Here is a 27,297-nt window from a genome sequence, read left to right on the forward strand (position 1 = left end):
TATCTATCTATCTATCTATCTATCTATCTATCTATCTATCTATCTATCTATCTATCTATCTATCTATCTATCTATCTATCTATCTATCTATCTATCTATCTATCTATCTATCCGTCTGTCTGTCTGTCTATCCATCCGTCCGACCGTCCGTCTATCCATCCATCCATCCATCCATCCATCCATCCATCCATCCATCCATCCATCCATCCATCCATCCATCCATCCATCCATCTATCTATCTATCTATCTATCTATCTATCTATCTATCTATCTATCTATCTATCTATCTATCTATCTATCTATCTATCCTGTAGTTTAGCACGCGCAGTGGTGAATGGGAGGATCGTTCGGGGGGTTTGCGGGTGGGGGTTTGCAGTGGAATTCTCGTATCCTCAAATCCTGGAAGTGGGAGGTACGAAGAAGAAAAAGAAAAAAAAATCTCCGTCTTATTGCTTTGGAGAGAAAGAATCGCTGCTGTGACCGACAGAGAACGCGGAGGACAAACACGCAACATTTGCAGCAGTTTAACTTCGGCGCGCCTCGTAAATCTTCGTGCTCCGCGAGACTTTATGAATGAAAAACTTAACTGGATTGAACTTTTTTCTCACTGTTCCTCGACACACCTGGAGCAGCAGAAAGCTTTTGTTTGCTTCAACGGGTTCAGACGTGACTGTTTTCTTTTGCATAAAAACAGGCGCGTTTGGAGAGAAATCTGGCGGAGTGATTTGTTTTGATTCTCCTCAGCGTGGGACTTTGCCAGATTTGTTTGGAGTAATGCTTTACAAACCTGAATAAGTGCACTTCAACACGAGGAACATCTATAGGTGAGTGTTTGCAGCGTTTAATGAACTTTTTGCATGCTTGTAATCCTCTTTTTTGAAGTGTGATTTTGTGAAGTAAGATATCTTGTAGATTTATGTAAAGTTGGCTTTTTATTGGCACATTCAGACTTACACCATCTCAATATCATTTCAGAAAAGCAGTGTTTGCACATTCAAATCACATTAGCAGCCAAATGGCTATCAAACATTGTTAACTCTTTATTATTACCTGAACATCTCCAGTCAAATGCATATCAAATCTTACTCGCATAATAGCAGAAAATATGTAAATAAACAAAAAGAAAAACTACGGGTAAACAACAATTACCACATAGACGAGGGGTTTTTGGAGTAAAACTGGTTGCTTTTCGACTTTAAAGTCCTTTAAGAGGTTCAACATGCATTAAGTCAGCCTTGAAATGGGAGATGCTAGGCTTCCTCTCTGTCCATTTACATTTGTGCATATGAAACTCACCAATTATTATCAAACGTTGTAACATAAACATGAGATTCTCATCTATATCTGTTTTTATCTACACTCAAAAAGAAATGTTTGCCAATTGTTCAAGTTATTTAATCAAAATGATCTAAAACAACACAATTCTTTAGGTTTTTTTAGGCAACTTAATAGTTTTATGTTCAATCAACTTAAATCTGTGAAAACTAATAAGTTAGTTTAATTTCTTCATGTTGTCCCAACACATTCTGTGAAACCCAGAGATTTTACAGTGCATGTAAAATATGTTGTTTCTCTTCTCTGTATTAATTTTTATGACCACTCAGTATATTAAATGGACATTCTGCATCATCCCAGAAGTATTTAACATGCATACAATCAAAAAACAAATGCACAACAGCCTCAACATAAACGCAAGGTTCAGAAAGATCACATTGTTCTCAATCAATTAAGTAATGCTAATAATGTTTTAAGTCATACTTGCATGCAATTTTATGGTATGGGATAGTTTCTATTTAAAAACTCTTAAATATAAAAGCATTTTCTAGTTGTTTTTAGTCCAGATATTTAAAAACTCTTAAATATAAAAGCATTGTCCTGACAAGTTAAAATATGGGTTTGTTTACAGACTTAGTAAGTCCAAATTAGGTGAGTTGTTTTTTTAAAAAGCAAAACAATTCTCTAGTGGAGCAAGTAAAATATTCTTATTTCAAACCAAAGATTATTTTGCTTGTTTTAAAGAAAAACTCACTTTGTTTTGACTTGTTATTTATGAAAATTACCTAGAAAATGCTTCTTTATATAAGAAATTTTACTGTGGACGTCAAAATGATTATTAAAATTATCACTTTTCTGAGACTATATATTTTAAAAACATTTTTAAACATAACTAACTACTTTTTATTGAATGCTTTTGTCTTTGCCATGATGACAGCACATAATATTTGACTCGTTATTTAGCAAGATACTAGTATTCAGCTCTAAGTGACATTTAAAGGCCTAACTAGGTTATTATTAGGCAAGGTTAATCCAAAACAAACGCCAGATTCAGAAAGATCACATTGTTCACAGTCAATTAAGTAGTGCTAAAAGTGTTTTAAGTCATACTTGCATGTAATTTTAGACCCAATATTCAAAGTATAGCATGGTATACTGTGGTAAACAATCTATTGACCCTGTCACAAGTTGCCATTGAACGAATGTGCGAATATAAACCAGCTTTACCTCAATATAGTCACAGTATAACGTGGAAAACAATATGTGGATCAGGTCACAAGTTGCCACTGAACGAATGTGCGAATATAATCCAGCTTTACCTCAATATATTCACTGTATAGCGTAGTAAACAATATGTGGATCAGGTCACAAGTTATCATTGCAAGCATGTGCGAATATACACCAACTTTACCTCAATATAGTCACAGTATAGCGTGGTAAACAGTATATGAACCCTGTCACAAGTTATCACTGCAATCATATGCGAATATAAACCAACTTTACCTCAATATAGTCACAGTATAGCGTGGTAAACAGTATATGAACCCTGTCACAAGTTATCACTGCAATCATATGCGAATATAAACCAACTTTACCTCAATATAGTCACAGTATAGCGTGGTAAACAATATATGAACCCTGTCACAAGTTATCACTGCAATCATATGCGAATATAAACCAACTTTACCTCAATATATTCACAGTATAACGTGGTAAACAGTATATGAACCCTGTCACACGTTATCACTGCAATCATGTGCGAGTATAAACCAACTTTACCTCAATATAGTCACAGTATAACGTGGTAAACAATATATGAACCCTGTCACAAGTTATCACTGCAATCATATGCGAATATAAACCAACTTTACCTCAATATAGTCACAGTATAAAGTGGTAAACAATATATGAACCCTGTCACAAGTTATCACTGCAAGCATGTGCAAATATAAACCAACTTTACCTCGATATATTCACAGTATAACGTGGTAAACAGTATATGAACCCTGTCACAAGTTATCACTGCAATCATATGCGAATATAAACCAACTTTACCTCAATATATTCACAGTATAGCGTGGTAAACAATATATGAACCCTGTCACAAGTTATCACTGAAAGCATGTGCGAATATAAACCAACTTTACCTCAATATATTCTCAGTATAGCATGGTAAACAATATATGAACCCTGTCACAAGTTATCACTGCAAGCATGTGCGAATTTAAACCAACTTTACCTCGATATATTCACAGTATAGCATGGTAAACAATATATGAACCCTGTCACAAGGTGTCACTTAACAAATGTGAGAGTATAAACCAACTTAACCTCAGTATAATATAGAATGCTGGACTGTGGATACAGTAAAATGAAGTTTGGGGCGAACACAAATGCTTAAAGAAACATTTCTCATATTTATAAGAGGTATTATTATGCATATTATGACAATAGCTGTATATAAAGAAGAAATTGCATGCGAGTACGTGTGTGTGGTTGCACTTTTAAAAGTAAATCATTCCCATTTCCATTGTGTTTGCACATTCATGAAGAGACAGACCTTGAATAGGTGCTCACAGCAGGAGTAGAATAAGAATGCTACATTGTGTTCCCTCCATTTGCATATCAATGAATATGAAAAGTGACCTATTTTGAGCTGTAAAACCCTAGGTGGCATTGTGTCTGTGCAGTGTTTATCATGGATGTGTTGTGCTTCTTGAGGAAACAAACCTTTCCCGGCTGATCTGTTTCTGTGTTTGCGGTAAATCAGGGGGCTTTTATGACTTCGTGAATGAGTCTATATATTGTTAGTCACCCTTATACTTGAGATGTTATGCTAATTTTGATGGAGGAGCACTTTGTGACTAAGAGTGTGTCACTGAGTTGGTTTCCTAACATGTGTCTGTGTGGATGCACTGCAAAAATGCTTTTCTTACTTAGTTTTTATCTTGTTTCTAGTCCAATTATTTGAAAACTCTTTAATATAAAAGCATTTTCTAGTCATTTTCCAGTCCAATTATTTGTACACTCTTAAATATAAAAGCATTTCTAGTCGTTTCAATCCAAAAAACTCTTTGAGAACTCTATTTGAGAACTCTTAGATATAAAAAAGCATTTTCTAATGGTTTTTAGCCCAAATATTTGAACGATTTTAAATAAAAAAGGCATTTTTAATTGTTTCTAGTCCAAATATTTTAAAACCCATTAAATTTTAAAGCATTTCTAGTTGTTTCTAATGCAAATATTTGAAAACCTTTCCAAATAAAAGCATTTTTGGTTGTTTCTAGTCCAAATATTTAAAAGCTCTTAAATATTAAAGCATTTTCTAGTTGTTTCCAATCCAATGATTTAAAAACTCTTAGATATAAAAGCATTTTCTTGTAGTTTCTAGCCCAAATATTTAAGAGCTCTTAAATATAAAATCATTTTCTAGTTGTTCTAGTCCAAATGTTTAAAAGCTCTTTAAAATAATAGCATTTTTAGATGATTTTAGCCCAAATAAGTGAAACTCTTAATTATAAAAACATTTTTAGTTGTTTCTAGTGCAAATATTTGAAAGCTTCTAAATATAAAAGCATTTTGTTGTTGTTTCTTGTCCAAATATTTAAAATCTCTTAAATATAAAAGCATTTTCAAGTTGTTTTTAGTCCAGATATTTGAAATCTCTTAAATATAAAAGCATTTTCTAGTTGTTTTTAGTCCAGATATTTGAAAACTCTTAAATATAAAAGCATTTTCTAGTTGTTTTTAGTCCAGATATTTGAAATCTCTTAAATATAAAAGCATTTTCTAGTTGTTTTTAGTCCAGATATTTGAAATCTCTTAAATATAAAAGCATTTTCTAGTTGTTTTTAGTCCAGATATTTGAAAACTCTTAAATATAAAAGCATTTTCTAGTTGTTTTTAGTCCAGATATTTGAAAACTCTTAAATATAAAAGCATTTTCTAGTTGTTTTTAGTCCAGATATTTGAAAACTCTTAAATATAAAAGCATTTTCAAGTTGTTTTTAGTCCAGATATTTGAAAACTCTTAAATATAAAAGCATTTTCTAGTTGTTTTTAGTCCAGATATTTGAAAACTCTTAAATATAAAAGCAATTTCAAGTTGTTTTTAGTCCAGATATTTGAAAACTCTTAAATATAAAAGCATTTTCAAGTTGTTTTTAGTCCAGATATTTGAAAACTCTTAAATATAAAAGCATTTTCTAGTTGTTTTTAGTCCAGATATTTGAAAACTCTTAAATATAAAAGCATTTTCTAGTTGTTTTTAGTCCAGATATTTGAAAACTCTTAAATATAAAAGCAATTTGTTGTAGTTTCTTGTCCAAATATTTGAAATCTCTTAAATATAAAAGCAATTTCAAGTTGTTTTTAGTCCAGATATTTGAAAACTCTTAAATATAAAAGCATTTTCAAGTTGTTTTTAGTCCAGATATTTGAAAACTCTTAAATATAAACTCATTTTCTAGTTGTTTTTAGTCCAGATATTTGAAAACTCTTAAATATAAAAGCATTTTCAAGTTGTTTTTAGTCCAGATATTTGAAAACTCTTAAATATAAAAGCATTTTCTAGTTGTTTTTAGTCCAGATATTTGAAAACTCTTAAATATAAAAGCATTTTCTAGTTGTTTTTAGTCCAGATATTTGAAAACTCTTAAATATAAAAGCAATTTGTTGTAGTTTCTTGTCCAAATATTTGAAATCTCTTAAATATAAAAGCATTTTCTAGTTGTTTTTAGTCCAAATATTTGAAATTTTTTCAATACAAAAGCATTTTCCAGACAAGTGAAAAATATGGGTTTGTTTACAGACTTCTTATTTCAAACCAAAGATTATTTTGCTTGTTTTAAAGAAAAACTCACTTTTTGACTTATTTATGAAAATTTATTTATGAAATTTATGAAAATTGTCTAGAACAGTGGTTCTCAAACTGTGGTACGTGTACCACTAGTGGTACGCAGGCTTCCTTCTAGTGGTACGCGGAGGAATAAAATATGTCATGTACTACACATGTGCTACACACATTTCAAAAATGATCAAAAAATGATGTATACAATATGTCATATATGACATATAGCCTATATTTCTGATGTAATTTGCCACATTTTTTAACTGTGTAGAGTTGTAGCTGCTTTACTGGGCCTACTGCGCTACTTTATTTCAATACTGCTCATTTTGGTGGTACTTGGAGAGACAATTTTTTTCTGAGGTGGTACTTGATGAAAAACGTTTGAGAACCACTGGTCTAGAAAATGCTTTTTTATAAAAGAAATTGTACTGTGGACGTCAAAATGATTATTAAAAGTGTCACTTTATGGAGATGACATATTTTCAAAACATTTTTAAACATAACTAACTACTTTTTAATGAATGCTTTTGTCTTTGCCATGATGACAGCACATAATATTTGACTCGTTATTTTGCAAGATACTAGTATTCAGCTCTAAGTGACATTTAAAGGCCTAACTAGGTTGTTATTATTATACAAGGTTAATTGGATAACAGTGTTTTGTCAATGTATTTTCTCTTGTTTCTGTTCTTAATATTATTGACCTTACATTGTTAATAAAACTAATAGAAATTCCTAAAACTAAATAAAATCCCTAAAAGAAAATATGTTATACAAAATGCTTTGAAAACTTCTTTATAAATATTAGAAAAATAAAACAATTTTCAACGTAGAACGGATAAGTTTGATATAAATTTTGTTGCATATTTTGCAGTGTGACTACTTTACTCCATGAGCATCAATTCCAGAAATGATTCATAAATGAACTTTTTTTTTTTTTTTTGCCGCAACCCGCCGCCTCATTGTGAGTTGTCATGTCTCTCGTGCTGGATTACAGTCATGCTGGCGTCTATCCAGAGTGAATGTGTAATATTGGATGCGCTGAAAGACGAGCTGTGTTCATGCACCTGGTCAGAGCCACTGGTCAGAGATTAATTTCAGTAAAACATCAAGTCCTTTAGTTTGTTAATTTGGTATTATAGAACAAAAATGACCTGAATTTTAGAAACCACTTGGTTCTGTTGGTATACGGTGGGTAGTGCTGTCGCCTCAAAGCAAGAAGGTTGCTGATTCGAGTCCCAGCTGGGTCAGTTGGCTTTTCTGTGAGGAGTTTGCATGTTCTCCCCATGTTTGCATGGGTTTCCTCCGGGTGCTCCGGTTTCCCCCACAGTCCAAACACATGCGCTATAGGGGAATTGATGAACTAAATTGGCCGTAGTGTATGAGTGTGAATGCAAGAGTGTATGGATGTTTCGCAGTGTTGGGTTGCGGCTGGAAAGGCATCAGCTGCATGAAACATATTCTGAATAAGTTGGCGGTTCATTGTGCTGTGGTGACCCCTGAGAAATAAAGAGATTAAGCCGAAAAGAAAATGAATGAATGAATATCCAATTTGTAAATACAACACACAATTAGTGAATTCATAAGTAAAAATCATAAATATTTTGCCAAATAAATTGGATTTGTGTTCTGAATATTATGTTATGTATTATATTATGCATTGTGTTTGGAATTAACTTCTCTTAATTTTGAACTAACAAATTAGATTTTTTTAAATGTGAATTGTGTTGTGGATGTATGAATTATATTTTGTAAATGTATTATTTTTGAGACTGGTCTGGTTCTGTATGTTATCCCCAAAATGTTGCTTTTTAGTCTTTTTCAACTTGTCATTTTTGACCTGGAAACATCAAGCATGTTTATCTTGTGTATTACCCTATATAGAGTTGAAGTCAGTATTATTCACCTTCCTAATAAATTTGAATTGTTTTTTTCCCCTCCAATTTCTGTTTAAAGGAGAGAAGATTTATGTTTTAGAAACGCATTTCTAAACATAATAGTTTTAATAACTCATTTATAGTTACTAATTTCATTTATCTTTGCCATGATGACAGCACATAATATCTGACTACCGTAGATAGTTTTTAGACACTAGTATTCAATGTAAAGGCTTCACTAGGTTAATTAGGGTAAAGTTAGGGCAATTGGGCAAGTCATTGTATAACAGTGGTTTGTTCTGTAGACAATCCAAAACTAATATCGCTTAAGGGGGGCTAATAATAATGACCTTAAAATGATTTTTCAAAAATTAAAAACTTTTTTTATTTCTAAAAAAAAAAACAAATCAGACTTTTTCCAAAAGAAAAAATATTATGGGAAATTCTGTGAAAAATTCCTGAATCTGTTGAATAAAGCTTGAGAAATAAGTGCTGTCGCCTCACAGCAAGAAGGTCGCGGGGTCGCTGGTTCGAACCTCGGATCAGTTGGCGTTTCTATGTGGAGTTTGCATGGTCTTTTACAACGTTCGCATGGGTTTCCTCCGGGTGCTCCGGTTTCCCCCACAGTCCAAAGACATGCAGTACAGGGGAATTGGGTAGGCTTATTGTCCGTACTGTATAAGTGTGTGTTTCCCAGAGATGGGTTGCGGCTGGAAGGGCATCCGCTGTGTAAAAATGTGCTGGATAAGTTGGCGGTTCATTCCGGTGTGGCGACCCCGCAATAATAAAGGGACTTAGCCGACAAGAAAATGAATGAATAAAAAACTTGAGAAATATTTGAAAAACAGTAATTTCACAGGAGAGTGAATCATTTTTGACTTCAACTGTAAGAGCAAATTCAGTAAACGTAAGATCAGTGCGATAATATTATCGTTAACTGCATTTTTAAAAAATGGGTAAAATATGAACAAGCAAACCCCATGATAATAATGAACCCAGTGCCTGGTTTTGTTTACATTTGACCAAAAAAGAATATTGCATTTTAAGGAAAAGAAATCCATTAACCATGCAGGTTAAAGGTTATATTCAGCATTAGGGCTGCACGATTCTGGCTAAAATGTAAAATAAAGGTTAATATGAGTAGGCTATTATTATTGTTAATTCTCAAGCATATCGTCACCTTGGAGTTATAAGGTTCTCTCTGCGTTCTGAATGATTTTGAGATATTGAGATTTAAAGTTTTTGCATTCCATATAGCAAACAGTATGTGTGAAACATTTGTTTTATTTTTAAGTCTTAAAATGTAAACAATAAGTTGTCATTTAATAAGAATATGTCAATAACTCAATTTTCAAACCATTTTAGTTTCTCTGCTGGCCAAACATCTTGTGCAGCGAGGCAGTCTCAGCGGTGGAGGCTGGAAGTTAAAAATTCAACTCTACAGTGTAAATAAGTGACTTTAATTGACATTTTAGTAGTTTGAAATAATATAAGAAACAATATCTAGAGAAATAAGTATGTAAAAATTCTGTAAATGTGCTGCAGTTTATTACAAGGTGTTTGCAGCATAATTTACAACACAAACACTGACAATATTGCACTTTAAACTATTAAAAATGTTCATAAAAGTCACTTTTTCCAATTTGTTCAAGGTTAAAAGTTATTGGAGGAAAGATCAAGATCCCATAATGCATTCAAAAACAAATAAATATAGAAAAAATACATGAAAATACGTAAATAAATAGGAAACAAATACATGCATCACAAAATCAGCATATTTTTTACAGTGCACTATATAGTCATTCCCACATTGTTGTAATGCATCAGGGATTATGCGTAGCGATGTGTGGATAGGAAGGGAAATGGGGAAATAATTCTCTCGGATTTCCTTTCTTAATCTAGACAATTACAGGTGTAAAATCTGATAAGTACCCATGCATTGGAGCGCGGGGGTTTTGAGAGGTCCCGGGGTGGATTGCATGACTATCTCCCAAAACAAACAGCGAGTGGAGGAATGTCATGCATGGATGCAGCAGCATAGTAATTAAGGGTCCGGTCGGGACTCTCAGGGGGGGCAGGGAACACTGCAAAGCCCAACCCTTAATTATCACAATAGGCTTTTCAAATGCTCCTCTTGCATGACTGTGGAGGAAACACTGTGTGGTTTCAAGGCTGTTTTCCACTTCTGGTGCTGATAGTTAGGTTAAAAGTTTGCTCATTTGCATTTAAACCTTTTAAAGACTTTTATATAAAGGGGCTTGTATTATCACTGATAACTCAAAGGTAGTTTGTGGCCACATATGATAATAAAAGCATAATTTTTCATGCTGTTTAGGTGTTAATCTAGAATTTATATGTATTTATTTGCTGTATATTGCTTGAATAATAATAATAGTCATTATTTTAGTTTTGATTTAGTTATTAGTTGTGTTTAATTTTAGTAATTTAGACTATTTGGTAACATGCATTATTTGACATGCGAAACCACCATTTTAAAGCGTATTTTTGAATGTCCATTAGTATAAATATTATTGTTAACGTTAGTTTGCTGTTCATTAGTTTATTATGCTAACAAATACAACTTTGTGTAGTTTATTTATAAACTAATTTCGTGAGGATCACGTGCTTATGAGTGCTTGCAGCCGGCTTAGCATTATTCAATTTATGATTGACCAATCAGACGATTCCTAAGCCACTATAAATACACTGCAAGTTCCATATAACAGCCATCTTCATTTTGAAGAATCCCACCTTCCACCCCTACTTCTCCTTCTTTCCTAGATGGGTGGCATGGTGGCCCAGTGGTTAGCACTGTTGCCTCACAGCAAGAACATCACTGGTTCTGGTCCTTACCAAGCCAGCTGACGTTTCTGTGCAGAGTTTACACGTTCTCCCCGTGCTCACATAAAAAAAAGACGTGTCCACCGTCAAAAAACATGCAACTTAAGTTAATTGACTAATCCAAATCAGCATAATAGACATGCTTCTAGTAAACAGTTATCTCTTAAGAGCAATCACTTTCTGTTCATTAGCTACTACAGCAGGGGAGTTCTCTAGATCTAACTGAGCTCAAACTCCCCTCTCGACTTGGCGGGAGGGAGCCCCAGGCTCTTAAATCTTATGAGCTCAGGGCTCTCTCCCGGGATAGCTAAGTAATCTAAGAGTGAACTCTTGAATTTGGATTTTATAAGTGCATTCAAAATGTTGCAGATATAAAGATGCACTACATATTGTTTCTAAATAATGTCGACAAATCACTTCATAGTTTTAAGGCTGTTTTCCACTTTTGGTGCTGATCATTAGGTTAAAGTTTTCACTATAAAACCATATGGAGACTTTTATACAAAGCACCTTGTAGTATAACTGATTATTCAAAGGTTGTTTAGGCCAAATATGAGAATAAAAGTGTACATTTTATTTGTGTTTATCTGGAATTTATAGGTATTTTTTTGGCTGTAATTTGCATGAATAATAATAATCATCATTTTAGTTTTGTTTAAGTAATTTAGATTTTAGTTATTCAGTTTTTGGACAATATATTTGGCGACATGCATCGTTTTTACAGTGCATTAGTTTATTATGCTAACAAATACAGCTTTTATTTTAGAAGTGCAGTCAAAATATTACATTTATGAAGATGCACTACATGTTCATCTTAACTAATGTTGACAAATTCAAGCAACTCTGAAAAATCCTGGTTTCAAGGCGGTTTTTCACTTTTGGTGCTGATAGTCGAGTAAAGTTTTCGCATTTAAACCTTTTGAAGACTTTTATATAAAGCGACTTGCAGTGTAACCGATGTTTGGGGCCAAATATGAGATTAAAAGTATAATAATCTGTGTTGTTTAGGTGTTAATCTAGAATGTATGTGTATTTTTGACTGTAATTTGCATGAATGATAATAATAATCATCATTATTTTAGTTTTGATTTAGTAATTAGTTCTATTTAGTTTTAGTTAGTTGTTTAGTTTTTGGACAATATTTGGCAACATGCATTAAATGCATAATTTGACAAGCTAACAATGAAACCTCTATTTTGAAGCATATATTTTTTTAAGTCTATTAGTATAAATATTAATGGTAATGTTACTTTACATTTAGTTTATTTTAATTAAATACAGCTTTTTTTATTTTATCAGTGCGTGAAAACGTGACATTTATTAAGATGCACTACATGTTCTTCTAAACCAGGGGTCGGCAACCCAAAATGTTGAAAGAGCCATATTGGACCAAAAAAAAACAAAAAACAAATGTTTGGAGCCGCAAAAAATGTAAAGCCTTATATAAGCCTTATAATGAAGGAAACACATGCTGTATGTGTATATAGTAGCTATATTAGCCTACTATAAAAATGACTAAGTTGGCTACAAATACATAATGAGCCTTCATGATTAAATAGCCACTGAAATCAAGTGGTTGGTCACCATCTGTGAACGGTTTTCCATGCTTTATTATCTCCCGGTTTGTTTACAACAGCCACCTGCCTGGCATCCCGCCCTGCTGATAGAAACCTGTGTCGCAGGCTATGACGCAAATCTTCGTTGACAGAAATGTTGAAATTAAATATTAACTCTACACACTTTTACAGCATTTGAAAACGTAAAAAATTTTGTCCTCCTATAGAAATCATATTAAAACAAAAATATATACTAACCTTCCCCATCTTTTTGAACATTTTTGAAAAAGCTTCAGGGAGCCACAAGGGCAGCGCTAAAGAGACGCATGCGGCTCTAGAGCCGCGGGTTGCTGACCCCTGATCTAAACTGATGTTGATAAATATCAGCACAATGTAAAGTCTTATTCTTCATAAGAGCTGAGCATTTTTTTTTATGTGATATTTAAATTTTTATTTCAAGTTTTTCCTTTCTGAACATCAAATTTGAATAAGCACAAGAAATCCCATTATGGGATACTCATATGAAAAAATACTGTAGCACAGGGGTGCCCAAATTGTTTCTTATGAAGGGCTGAAAACTAAACTTGATTGAGAGTGGTGGGCCGGAGGTCAATATACCAATATACTTTAGTGGACTTTGCTATTCTAGGTACTACCAGAGGCCCTGAGTCTTGAGATCTTAAAGAGTGAGTTGGATTGTAGCGAGACAGAAGGTTGGTCAGATAAACAGGAGCTCGATTATTTAAAGCTTTATATGTAAGAAGCAAATTTTAAATTTAAAATGAAACTTAAAGGCAGCCAGTGTCAGGAGGATAAAATTGAGGTGATATGATCATATTTACTAGACCTGGTAAGAACTCTGGCAGCTGCAATTTGTACTAGCTGATGTATCCACTGATTTTTATATAGTCAATCAAATGAACTTAAATGATTAAAACGACAACAAATATTTAGTTGGGTCCGAACTTTAAAACGAAATTTAAAACTATTTTAAACTAGCGTTAAACTAGTGGGGTTTTGAAATCAATGAACATAAAAAATCGTGATAACCGCGAAACCGTGATTATTTCTCAGACTATAATCGTACAAATAAAATGTATAATCGCTGCATCCCTATTGGTAATTCCCCTGTAGTTGCAGAAAACTACAGTATTGAGTCATTTGTTTATATTACTATGGTAATGTTATCTGGGGGAGGCAGTGGCGCAGTAGGTAGTGCTGTCGCCTCACAGCAAGAAGGTCGCTGGGTCACTGGTTCGAACCCTGGCTCAGTTGGCTTTTCTGTGAGTAGTTTGCATGTTCTCCCTGCCTTCGCGTGGGTTTCCTTCGGGTGCAGTCCAAAGACATGTGTACAGGTGAATTGGGTAGGCTAAATTGTCCGTAGTGTATAAGTGTGTGTGTGTGAATGTGTGTGTGGATGTTTCACAGATATGGGCTGCGGCTGGAAGGGCATCCGCTGCGTAAAAACTTGCTGGATAAGTTGGCGGTTCATTCCGCTGTGCAACCCCGGATTAATAAAGGGACTAAGCCGACAAGAAAATGAATGAATGAATGAGTAATATCATCTTAGGGTTGTTGAATAAGAATAGAGATTTATCTGAGTATTTGTCAGAGATTGGAAGATTTGCGAGTTGGTGCGACGACAATCTTCTAGATTTGAATGCCAGTAAGACAAAAGAGATGGTGTTTGACCCTAGGGGAATTGGTGATCATAGGCCTGTGACCATCAAAACTCAAACCATCACACAGGTGACGTCATATAAATATCTTGGTGTCTTCTTTGATAACTCATGGCATATACATGTTGATAATCTCTGTAGTTAGCTTCAGCAACAACTGTATTTTTCACGACGTCTACGCATTTATGGAGTGGATCAGAAATGTATGGTCATGTTCTATAAGGCTGTGTTTGAGAGTTTGATAAGGTACGGGATCACAGCTTGGTTCGGCAACTTGTCTGTGCAGCTGAGATCTAAAGTAGTTTGTTTAATTCGCACTGCCTGGAAAATTATAGGTGTATCAGAGCTGAAGTCACTGCTGTATGTATGAACAGGATGCATTAAGATGTGCTAAACCAGTGGTTCTCAAACGTTTTTCATCAAGTACCACCTTAGAAAAAAATTGTCTCTCCAAGTACCACCAAAATGAGCAGTATTGAAATACAGTAGCATAGTAGGCCCAGTAAAGCAGCTACAACTCTGCACAGTTAAAAAACCTGGCAGATTACCTCAGAAATGTAGGCTAAATATCATATATGGCATATTATATACATCATTTTTAATCCATTTTGAAATATATGTAGCATGTACATGACATATTTCATTCCTCCGTGTACCACTAGAAGGAAGCCCGCGTACCACTAGTGGTACATGTACCACAGTTTGAGAACCACTGTGCTAAACAAATTGTTGGTGACGCATCACATGTTCTGCACAAGGAACATGAGTTGTTACCAGGGCTTTACATTAACACCCGCCAAATGCGGGTAGATTTCAGTTTTGGCGGGTTAGACAGACGCTCCCACTAGCCACTTTGGCAGGTTGGAAATAATTTTTACATTGTAGTTTTCTTAAAGCAGGGTCTGACAATAATGATGGCCCAATATGCATGCAAATTTGATCTTAGAATCGAGAAGCAGCACTACTGACAAAAATAACTGTGTTCGCACGAGCAAAAGCAGGTGAATACCTTATGAGAGGATGATGTGATGCTCCCGTTTACTTGTGCGAAACAGCCGTGTGTAGAGGACGCGCTCATGGTGCGATCGGTTCTCTTTGAAATAGACTAGACAAAAAGCAATGCTCGTGTAAGCAGCAAACCTTTTGTAAGCAGCAGCAGTCACTGCTTTCGTTTGAATTATTCTCAGGCGCGTGATCATCCTTTCGTTATCACTTGTGGTATGTTTCACCTGCTTTCTTTTGCTTACAGTTATTTTGTTAATAAAGTTTAATCATCATCCTTTGCAATAACATTACTTTAATATGAGATTAACCCCCCATTTATGTGTAGTAACTGCTGGGATCTGGGACTTTTAGCCAAGACAGATAACTCTGCATATTTTATAGATACATGACAATAGATTAGGGTTGTAACAATATACCGGTATGACGGTCTACCACGATTTGAACGTGCACGATTATCATACCATGAACAATTGCATATCAACGGTTTTAACTCTTAAAGACCGAGACAGCCGCCCGCGGCTAAAAATAAGTATTGCTCTTAAATGTTTAATAACTTTTGATCCGCTGATCCCATTCAAACAATTTAAAGATTGGCATAAAGAAGAGAATCTCAGCTTTCCAGTGCTGTATCACATAACATTCGCGGACTTTCAGAGGCTCCGGAATCAGTGCGGTTACGGCATCAAAATTTGACAACGCTGATTTGACAAAGAAACGCTCGTCACTGTGTCTCCGGACAAACCAGACATGATACATTGATGCATTGTCCCTCCTCCATGCCCAGATTGGTTCAAACTCGCTATATCACAACCAATAAGCATAGGTTTCGCTTTTGTTTGTGGACCAACAATGAGCTTTTTGAACAACACTGAATGAGAGATAGGCATACATTTCTGCGCGGCTAAATAAAACGCAAAAAAAAAAAGTTTTGCATGAAATAATTCTCATACTAAGTACTTTTGCATGCACAGCAGCACAGAAACATGACAAAACAGTGACACAGCAAAGACGAACTGCTGCTCTTGCTGTTTTCAAAAGACACAAATGAAGGTGCAGCTGTTTGTCTGCATTGCAGACAACCATATCCAAATCCATATCCACAGACAACCATATCCATGCTGGCACATAAAACCTAAGGATGGTCCATATTGAATCTAGTTTCGTTATTTAACTATTTATAGTATAGTAAATATTTATATCTATTTTTTTACTGAGGATTTGCACCATGTTTATTTGAACTTTATTTGGACATTGACACATTATTTACTATTTTCTTATTTTTTTTTATTTGTTCATTGTAAGTGGTATTGTTTATAGTAACTGAAAATATATTATTTGGAAAAGTCAAATTTGCTTCACTGTTCTATTATTTTGTAACATTTATAACATACCGTATACCGCGAAACCGTCAAATCGTGGTATTGTTTTAGACGATTATCATACCGTAAAAAATTCATACAGTTACAACCCTACAATAGATCTTTTTAAATTGTCAATTTAAAAAGAAAAGTTTTGTCGAATAAAAAGTGCATGTATACAGCTATATATTTGCTTGTTTTGACGCATTTAAAATGTGTGGCTAATAATTTTTTTTATTTATTTTTTTGGTGCGGTCAGAGATGACTTTGACAAATCCTAAATTTTGAGCCCTAAAAAAAGTCATGTGAAATAAAAACCAATTGCAATGTGACAACTCATTTGCTCATGCACAATGAGCAAGCTCATACACAACATGCACAAACAGTGAAATAAATAAGGAGGCATGCGGACAACAAAAGATCTAAATCAAGCCATTTTAGCATTAAAGTCACATTTATTAATACAAAATATATTTTCCAAGCAACAAAATTGTGGCTAGTGAAAATGGCGAGTGGCTAGTAATGTTGGAAATCTACTCCCCACAGTGGCTGGTGATCAAAAAAGTTAATGTTAAGCCCTGGTTGTTACCCTCTGGAAAAAAATTCAGAGTACCTTGCTGTAGATTAAACAGCTATAAAAAATATTTTTATCCTACGAGCATTAAGCTATTAAATAATAGTGGTGGCTTAGATTGAGAGTATCAGTTTGCTTATTTATGTGTATATAGAGTGAAGCTTGTACCTTTTTTTTAATTACTTATTTGTGTTTTGTATGTTTATTGTTTTGTCCATGTTTGTGATGACTGCAGCTGAGGGCAAGAGCCCACGACAAATTTCCCTAACGGGGACAATAAAGTTTTACCTTACCTTACCATAGTTGTTTTACCATAGCTGTAGACCAGGGCTGCTCAATCTTGTTCCTGGATAAGACTTGTCTTCTCATGGGAAATTATTAAGTTTGGCCTAATACTTCAGGATAAAAAGATATCTTATATAATTAATAATTTGATGTTATTATTAAAATTCCATATTCATAAATGTAAATTTTTTAAAACTCCCCCAAGACTAGCGGTGTTTAAAGAAGAGTTTGTGATGTATTTGAAGACATTAAGAGAGATGAAAAGCCAAAAAGCAAGATATCTATATTTATCATTGAATGATTTTGGTTTCATATTTTGAAGACTTTAACTCCCCTGCTACTTAAGTTTCTTTAGCATTTATTTTTTGTTAATTCTGTTATTTTATTTATTTATATATGTTGTATTATTAACGAGGATGCTAAGATTGTAAATGTATGCAATTTGATTGTTATCTCAGTCTTTTGTGTAATTCTAAAAAGTATTAATGCCTTTCTGTTACTGTTCAACATTGTTAATAAAAAATAAATAAATAAAAAAACCCTGTTCCTGGAGATCTACCTTCCTACAGAGTTCAGCTCCAACCCTGATCAAACACACCTGAACCAATTAATTAGGACCTGAACAGCACTTGATAATTACAGACAGGTGTGTTCGATAAGGGTTGCAACTGAAATCTTTAGGAAGGTAGATCACCAGGAACAGGGTTGAGCGGCCTTGTTGTAGACTACATAGACCGTATAGACTAGTTTAAATGCTGTAGTGTTCACTATAAATTACTGTAGTATTTTTAATGTCAGATGAAGCATTAATCAAACCATTTCCCCCCTGTAAAGTCAGTTTCAGACTCTTGGTATAAAGTGCGTAACATGTTTGCTATTATACAAAAACTTCACACATTCTCTAATATGCTTTCGTGACTGTTGTTGCAAAACACGTTTTATAGCTTCTCCAATAACATTTCTTAGACTCTCGCCAGTGCGCTGCAGTTTCATGTGTGAAAAAGTACCACAAATTCTCAACCCGTTTAAGAGATTCTTCAGTTTTACTGCTTTTGACACGGTTGTGGACAGCGCCTGTGAGGTAAATGAACTGCGTTTACAGCCTCGTCATAAACCTAGCATTCAAGCATTTTTCATTTAGCATTCGCCACCCACCGCAGAACCAGCGTCTATCATTAAGCCAAGAGCTCACACTTCAGCCCAACAATTAGCTACTCTTAAAAAAAACAGCTCTCAGTAATGGACATATCATTCTAATGAGGTAATCATAATGAAGATAGAGATAATAATATACATCCAGAGGGTTAGAATGAAGCACGATATATTTATCAGCAAGACTGAAGTCCTGGATGTACTTTATCCTGCTTATTACATGGCTGCTTGCCACAAAACATAAATATTAGACTCAAAACATTCTTCTGAGTCATGATAGTTTATTAATTGAAGATTTTTAGACTGCAGCTCTGTACAAGAAGTTTGGCAAAAGGAGTAATGGTCGTTCCTAACTGAGCCTGGTTTCTCCCGAGTTTTTTTTTCCCTCTTTACTTCGTCAATTGGTGAAGTTGGTTTGGTTCCACTGGCTTGCTTGGTTTGGGACTTGTGGAGCTGCGTATTGATTGATTTGCTCTTCAGTGTTTGGTGAAAATTAAACCACACTGAACTAAACTAAACTGAACTTCAACTCTGCTGTCCTATATGCAGGAACAGTGGCGTGCATATATGCATAATGAAATGCATATTTATATGTATATTAAAATATTCGCTAATGATCGAGATGATTTGTAGTACCCCGAAGAGCCATAACTGCTTTTAAGTTTTCTCTATTTTCTGATTGATGTTTTTTTCCCTTTACTCGCGCTTTTTGAATTGCATTATGGAAAATCGATTTTCCTCCTAGCAACTTGATGTTGAAAAGACTGTAAAGGTGACATTTTTAATAGTTATGCTGAGAAGTGTCTGAAGATAGAATAAAATGTTTATATATATATATATACCATGTTTCTTATAATTCTGTGTTCACACCAAACGCAGAAAGCGCGGATAAATCGCGCTATTCGCGCGTAAATAGCCACATGAACATTTGAGTTTACTGGCTTCATTGCAGCGTCAAACCCTTCTTCGTTCGCGCGTCAAGTCCACTTCATTCGCGCGTAAAATTCACGTCAGAACAGACGTGGATTCGCGTAATGGGCAGGGCTTCTGTCTGCCTGGTGACTGTAGCTTCGTTTCTAAATGGCTAACATGGATTTTATGAAGAAAATAACAGTGTTTATTAGAGGTGTGAACCTATACTGGTCTCACGGTTCGGTTACGATTATCATGCCTTCGATTCGGTTCAAGTCGATATCTCGGTGCATTGATGATGCTTTCCATATACAGTGTTATATTTTTAGGGGGGAGGCTATAACATGCTGTCTGTATGAACACACAGCACCACACTGTTTCTCATTCAAACACATACACAAACATAGACAGGACCAAAGAAACAAACACACACACACGTACGCACACACACACACACACACACACACACACACACACACACACACACACACACACTTAAGCCCTTACAACAGGGAGAGCTTGCGCTAAGCGGAGCAGAAAAACAAAAAACAAAAACGAGAAAAAAAAGCACTTTTTTTGGATTTGTACGGGTGCTGGCAATCCTGGAAAATGCTTGATTTTAAATAGTGTTTTCAAGGTTAGGAAAGTGCTTGGATTTTGGACAAAGGGCTTGAACCTGCTTGAATTTGACATTGCAGGACTCAAAATTGTGACTGTTTTGGTTGCATATGCGCCTAAAACTTCATCTATGCGAGCTCAAAATAAATTTAGGAGCATTTGTGCATAAAATTGTTGCAGTACGACTAGTTTTCACTGAAAAATGTTTACTGCATGCGCATATTTAGGAAACTTTCAATGCATATTTGCACCTAAAATTGCCAAACGAAGTGCTCAGGAATAGTTTAAAATAGACATGCGAAATCTGACTGTAAGCTATTTTTTTGAGACATCAACTTTTGGTAGAAAGAGACCAAACTGAATAAGATACTTCATCCAACAGCTGAATTATTATTATTATTATTTTACTGTTTTTAGGTGAACTTTCCCAATAAACCTATGCTCCAAAGTATTCAACTATTTAAGTTGAAATGTCATATTGTGTTTTTTTTAAATAGCACAATGGGGTTAAATGTGGAAAAGTACATACAGCATATATAAACATAATTTACTGTGGTTGTTAGGTGCGGGAAAAGCATAAAAATTCACATTGAAAGTGCTTAAGTTTAAGCTGGAGTTTGAAGTTGGAAAAGGTGCCCTGAACCCTGAATTCACCCTCACAGCGTATTGTTAAATTTTTGAAAAATCTCTAAGCATTTTCACAAAATATGTGTCAAAATAAGATTTGTCAGCAAAAATCATTCTATTGGCTTGAACACAGAGAAGGCTGTGGGCAAATTTAGCCTCAAAAATCCCCCCAGAGTGGATGAAAACGACCCAACAGCTCACAAGGGTTAACAAGTTAAATGCTTTTTGTTTGCATTCACTGATACTCTAATTCCCCCTCACTCTTAAAGTAACAAGAGCTAAACATATGGCAGCAAATTGTGTTGTTTGACATTGTAAATGAGCTGGAGCTGGAGGTGCGAAAGCAAATGGTCTGCAGTGTGATTATTGGAGGAGGGGGCTAGAAAAACAAGCAGCAGATCATGAGGCTTTTGTTGGGTGACGTCCTGGGGAAAAGCCAAGTGTCAAGTGGCGAGTTAGGGGGCCGCAGATTTAACAGATGTGTTTGACGCCGCCGGGACGCTTCTCCACACCTACACAGGGGGGGCCTGTGCTGACGGGTGAGGGGTCCCGGGGTCTGAGGCCCCTGATTGATTCATGCTTATGGAAAAACCATGTTTACCCTTCACGTAGAAGTCTTTAAAGGGGCAGTTGACTCTAATTTACGCATTATTCAGTTGTCAAGAACCTGTATGAGTTTCTTTTCAGCTGTTGAACACAAAATAGATGTTTTGAAAAATGTTGGGTACAATTGACCACCATTTTTTTTGACTACTCTGGAAGTCAATGGTTACGGGTTTACAGCTTTCTTGAAAGTATGCATATAAAATAGTATACAAACAAGAATAAACTATAAATAACAAATAAAACTGAGACGAACATGAAAAAATACTATAATAATTTATAGTAAAAATACTAGTGTTTTTGAGCCATACTATTATTATACTTTATTATAGTATTTACAATATTATGTAATGAGTGCTCCAGCATACTGTATAGTAAACTATTTTTATAGCAGTAAACCGGGATGTATTGTGGTATAAAATATATATATATATATATATATATATATATATATATATATATATATATATATATATATATATATATATATATATATATACACATACACACAAAGCCGTATATATATACAAATATATACATACAAAGCCGTATATATATACAAATGTACAAATATATACATACAAAGCCATATATATATATATACAAATATACAAATATATACATACAAAGCCATATATATATACAAATATACAAATATATACATACAAAGCCATATATATATATATATATATATATATATATATATATATATATATATACAAATATACAAATATATACATACAAAGCCATATATATATATACAAATATATACATACAAAGCCATATATATATACAAATATACAAATATATACATACAAAGCCGTATATATATACAAATGTACAAATATATACATACAAAGCCATATATATATACAAATATACAAATATATACATACAAAGCCATATATATATATATATATATACAAATATACAAATATATACATACAAAGCCATATATATATATACAAATATATACATACAAAGCCATATATATATACAAATATACAAATATATACATACAAAGCCATATATATACAAATATACAAATATATACATACAAAGCCATATATATATATACAAATATACAAATATATACATAAAAAGCCATATATATATATATATATATATATATATATATATATATATATATATATATATATATATATATATGCATACATACAAATATACAAATATATACATACAAAGCCATATATATATACAAATATACAAATATATACATACAAAGCCATATATATATATATATATATATATATATATATATACAAATATACAAATATATACATACAAAGCCATATATATATATACAAATATATACATACAAAGCCATATATATATACAAATATACAAATATATACATACAAAGCCGTATATATATACAAATGTACAAATATATACATACAAAGCCATATATATATATATACAAATATACAAATATATACATACAAAGCCATATATATATACAAATATACAAATATATACATACAAAGCCATATATATATATATATATACAAATATACAAATATATACATACAAAGCCATATATATATATACAAATATATACATACAAAGCCATATATATATATACAAATATACAAATATATACATACAAAGCCATATATATACAAATATACAAATATATACATACAAAGCCATATATGTATATACAAATATACAAATATATACATAAAAAGCCATATATATATATATATATATATATATATATATATATATATATATATATATATATATATATATATATATATATATGCATACATACAAATATACAAATATATACATACAAAGCCACACACATATATATATATATATATATATATTCATTCATTTTCTTGTTGGCTTTGTCCTTTTTAATCCGGGGTCGCCACAGCGGAATGAACCGCCAACTTATCCAGCGAGTTTTTTTACGCAGCGGGTGCTCTTCCAGCCGCAACCCATCACTGGAGAAAAAAAAAAAAAAAAAAAAATATATATATATATATATAAATATATATATATATATATATATATATATATATATATATATATATATATATATATATATATATTTTTTTTTTTTTTTTACTTAAATGGTTTGTTGCAATTGGTTTCCTCTAATGGTTTGAGTTACATTAACCTTTGGGTTTTACAGTGTAGTAACCATGTTTACCCTTCTTGTAGTTCACCAAGCAATCATAAACACGTGATCCTCTCGAAATTAGTTTATAAATAAACTTCTCAAAGCAATTTATTTCCTTTTTTTAATCTTTGCTGTATATTGTATTTGTATATGTGCTTGTAATTTGTTCATTATATTTTATACATGATTCAATCCATATTAATAAATCATTTTCCTAATCGAGCTATTTAAGCCATTTGGTGAAATATAATTGATAAACCAATATAAATTGCAGAAAAACTAAATATTGCAATGCGCAGCCCTAATTTATATCATTATCAGCATAAATTAAGATAAAAACAACATAGTTCTTGATTTTTGGGGGGACAACTTAAATGTTTTATGTTCAATACACTTAAATTTGTAAAAACTGATAAGTTAACTTGATGTTTTTAAAATGTCAAATCAATCGTGTGGATGCCAGCGTTTCTGAAATATGATGAGTAAAGTTATTGAAGTGAAATGAAACGTCCCTTTAAATCATCTCAACAAGTCATGTGCCCTACAGATTTACCAAACACCAACATGTTGTGTTTGTTTTTTCATTGTTTGTTGCTTTAACATAAGCAGTTGTGAATTATTTATGAAGTGGCAGATTTTTAGCATGAACAGTTGTCTGTGCTAATCAAAATTAATTAATATTAAACAGCAGCGAAGGAGCTTTAGAAGTCAAATTAGTGGCTTCCAGATGCTCTTTATGCTTATGTGACGTGTGATTTCAGGGGTCTGGTTTTTGTGAGGGTTGCAGGGTTTGTGTTTTGTGACTCTTTGATATACTTTTTAATAGTTTGAGGTTTTATTGTGTGGTACTTTGAGTACGTTTTGTCTGCCAAAGCTGCTCTTTTTATCTATAAATACAGTAAAATCGTATAATATTGCTATGTTTTGAGTTACAATTTAAAGGGCCATGAAACCCCCTCGTTTCAGTAGGGTGTTTTCTCACCTCTACTTTGGAAAAAGTCAGAAAAGTGGGCGTGTCCAGCTCTGTTTAGGGGGAGTGTCGGAAGAAGAAAAGAGGCTTGGTGTGGGAGTGTCTATTTGGGCACGCTGACTTTCAGAGTCAAAACACACACCCACAGCGGACAATGTGACTGTGTTTACATGAACATCTGTAGTCGAATTATTTGCCAAATGATTAAATGGTGGACTTTAACTGCAGTTTGGCTCTTTCATTCAGGGAATTCATTCATGTCCCTCCCGACAAACGTGATATTTGATTCGAGGAACTGCTCTAAGCGTGTATTTTTCATGCAATGTTTGATACCGCACGGCGAATGAGAGAAAAAAAAACTCTGCATTTCCCGGAAACTTAGATGCACACGGCATGTAGCGTCAGAAAGCCGCGCGTGTTATTCTGGTCACAAAATCTAACACGAGGTTATAGTTTGGTTGTAACTGTTAGTGCTAACTTGTTTACACTCGGAGCAATAGTTTGTTTGATACGAATAAAATACGAACTGAATAAACAAAGAGCACTGGTCGCTCACTTACCAAATCTGTAGAGACAGGACAATCACCAGCAACTAGAGCCGCGTCTTTATTAGAGGAGACTACAAGCGAATCCGGATCTCAGCGTTTGCAGATGAGAACAGCTCTCAGGTAAACAATAATCCTCCTTAGACACGTAAGTTATTGTTGTCGAGCGTCGCGTACACTGTTAATCCACACGTGACTCTGAGCTCTCACAGAGAGAAAATGAAAACAAAACTTCACTGCAGCAAACTATAAAAGCAACACTTCACGCTTGTTCTGCCAACACAACGTGGCGTCTCTGTCGTGTAAACACGGTGACAATAATGAATATTAATGAAGTTGCACAATAGAGCGCGCTGATTGGTTTGAACCAAGCTTTACTCATGCATTAATGTATCACACTGTAAGACGTAACAAGACACACTCTGGCACAGACGTCCAGTCTGCACGCTGGAATACACGCTATTATGTCATGACCGTGACGCAGCTTCAAAAATTCGTTTCAAACCGGAAGTACGAATTTGCTTGAAATAATGCAAAAACAACCAATTTTCACTTTTTAGTGAAATATAGGTGTCCTAATAGTGTTTTTAGCAGTGTGGGACACATATACCACTGTCAACAGCTCAAAACATGTGCTTTGGTGTTTCGTGACCCTTTAAAGGCGTGTGTAATACTGTCTCCTATCGTTTTCTGTGCTGTGTTAACTAGTGTGTGTTCTCTTTATCAGGTCTTTGTATGCTGCTGGTGTTGATGGGTCGCTGTGTGTGTGAATGATCTTTCTGTCAGCCGCCGTTTCTCTCAGGATGCTGAAATCTTGGCGTCTGCTTGTCCTGTTGCTGATCCTAACCCAGCTCTGCACCGTCCAGTCACGGCCTGCCGTCACCGAACAAGGTCAGCTTTTTATAAGCGCTGCTTTAGTAAATGAAAACTATTGGTCGAAAATACATTAACTAAAATAAAATATTAAGAAAATCTGCTATTAGGGTGTTTGAGCTGCTGATGATAATGTCAGCAAAGACTAAGAGTATTATAAATGTGGAGTTTTAGATGATGAACACAAATGAACAGCATCAGGAGTCTCCTTACTGATGCATTCTCACACATCGATGCACACATTTAAAAATCTTCACACTGAGAACGTTAGTCTTGTTTTTGAATCTGCCACTATGCTGATGCACAAGCATTTAAAGCTCCGCCCTCCTTTGAAAAGAGCACAATCACATTTAAATTTAAAGCGACAGTCACCAAAATGCCCCAATTAGGGTCAAAACCTAAAAGGGTCAGTTTCAGAGAGTTATAAAACATTATTAGTGTGGTATTTTGAGCTGTAAGTTCACATACACACTATACTTAATGACACCAACTAAATCTAAACTAAAATTTACAACAAATTAAAAAAATTATTTAAATAAATTAAAAATGCTAAACTAAAACTAACAAAACAATTAATTAAAGCTAATTTAAAATAAACATTTATTATTAAAATAAATACTAAACAAAAATGCTAAACTAAATATAAAAAACAATTAAAGTAAATTGTTTTATATTATTAAAATAAATATTAAATTCAAAATGCAAAACTAACTAAAAACCAACAAAACAATTAAAGCACATTTAAAATAAATATTTATTATTAAAATAAATACTAAATTAAAATGCTAAACTAAGCTAAAACTAACAAAACAATTAAATCCAGCAAATTTGAAAAATATTATTAAAAAAATAATAAATAAAAAGTGCAAAACTAACAAAACTAATAATTAAAGTTAATTTAAAATAAATGGTTATTATTAAAATAAATACTAAATTAAAAAATGCTAAACTAAGTCTAAAAAAACTAATGTTACAGCACATTTAAAAATATTGATAAAATAAATAATAAATTATATTAAATAAAAAATGCAAAACTAAACTTAAAACTATCGAAACCATCAATTACAGCAAATTTAAAAATATGATTAAAATAAGTAGTAAATTAAAAATGCCAAACTAAACTAAATCTAGCAAAGCAATTAATTAAAGCAAATTTAAAATAAATATTTATTATAAAAATGAATACTAAACTAAATCTAACCAAACCTTTAATTACAGCAATTATCAATTTTAAAATATGATTAAAATAAATATTAAATAAAAAATGCAAAACTAAAGTAATAAAACAATGAATACAGCAAATTCAAAAATAAATATTTATTATTAAAAATAAATGTTAAATTAAAAAGCTAAACTAAACTAAATCTAACCAAACTTTTAATTACAGCAAATTTAAAATAGTATTAAAATGAATATTAAATTATATCAAAATAAAAATGCAAAACTAAAACTAACAAAACAATTAATTACAGCAATTTTTAAATATGATTAAAATTTTAAATATAAAAATGCAAAACTAACAAAACAATTGAATACAGCAAAT

The 27,297-nt window shown here is 33.2% G+C and overlaps 1 protein-coding gene across 12 annotated transcripts in view; it reads left to right on the plus strand.

Moving 5' to 3' along the window:
* The first annotated feature begins 473 nt into the window (after positions 1-473).
* fgfr1b (fibroblast growth factor receptor 1b) overlaps positions 474-27,297 on the plus strand; it is a 75,529-nt gene continuing 48,705 nt past the window's right edge. For 11 of the 12 annotated variants that reach the window (XR_015500511.1, XR_015500505.1, XR_015500506.1 and 8 more), the window contains exons 1-2: positions 474-824; positions 25,609-25,772. Coding sequence is in view for 4 of the 12 variants with exons in the window: in XM_087269662.1 (XP_087125788.1) it covers positions 25,652-25,772 (121 nt within the window). In the remaining 8 variants the exon portion in view is untranslated. The remainder of the gene's footprint in view (positions 825-25,608; positions 25,773-27,297) is intronic. The other variant, NM_001161732.1, reaches the window with a different exon arrangement.

This window comes from Danio rerio, chromosome 10 (assembly GCF_052040795.2).
Source record: "Danio rerio strain M-AB ecotype USA chromosome 10, GRCz13ab, whole genome shotgun sequence".
In the NCBI taxonomy this organism is placed as follows: domain Eukaryota; kingdom Metazoa; phylum Chordata; class Actinopteri; order Cypriniformes; family Danionidae; genus Danio; species Danio rerio.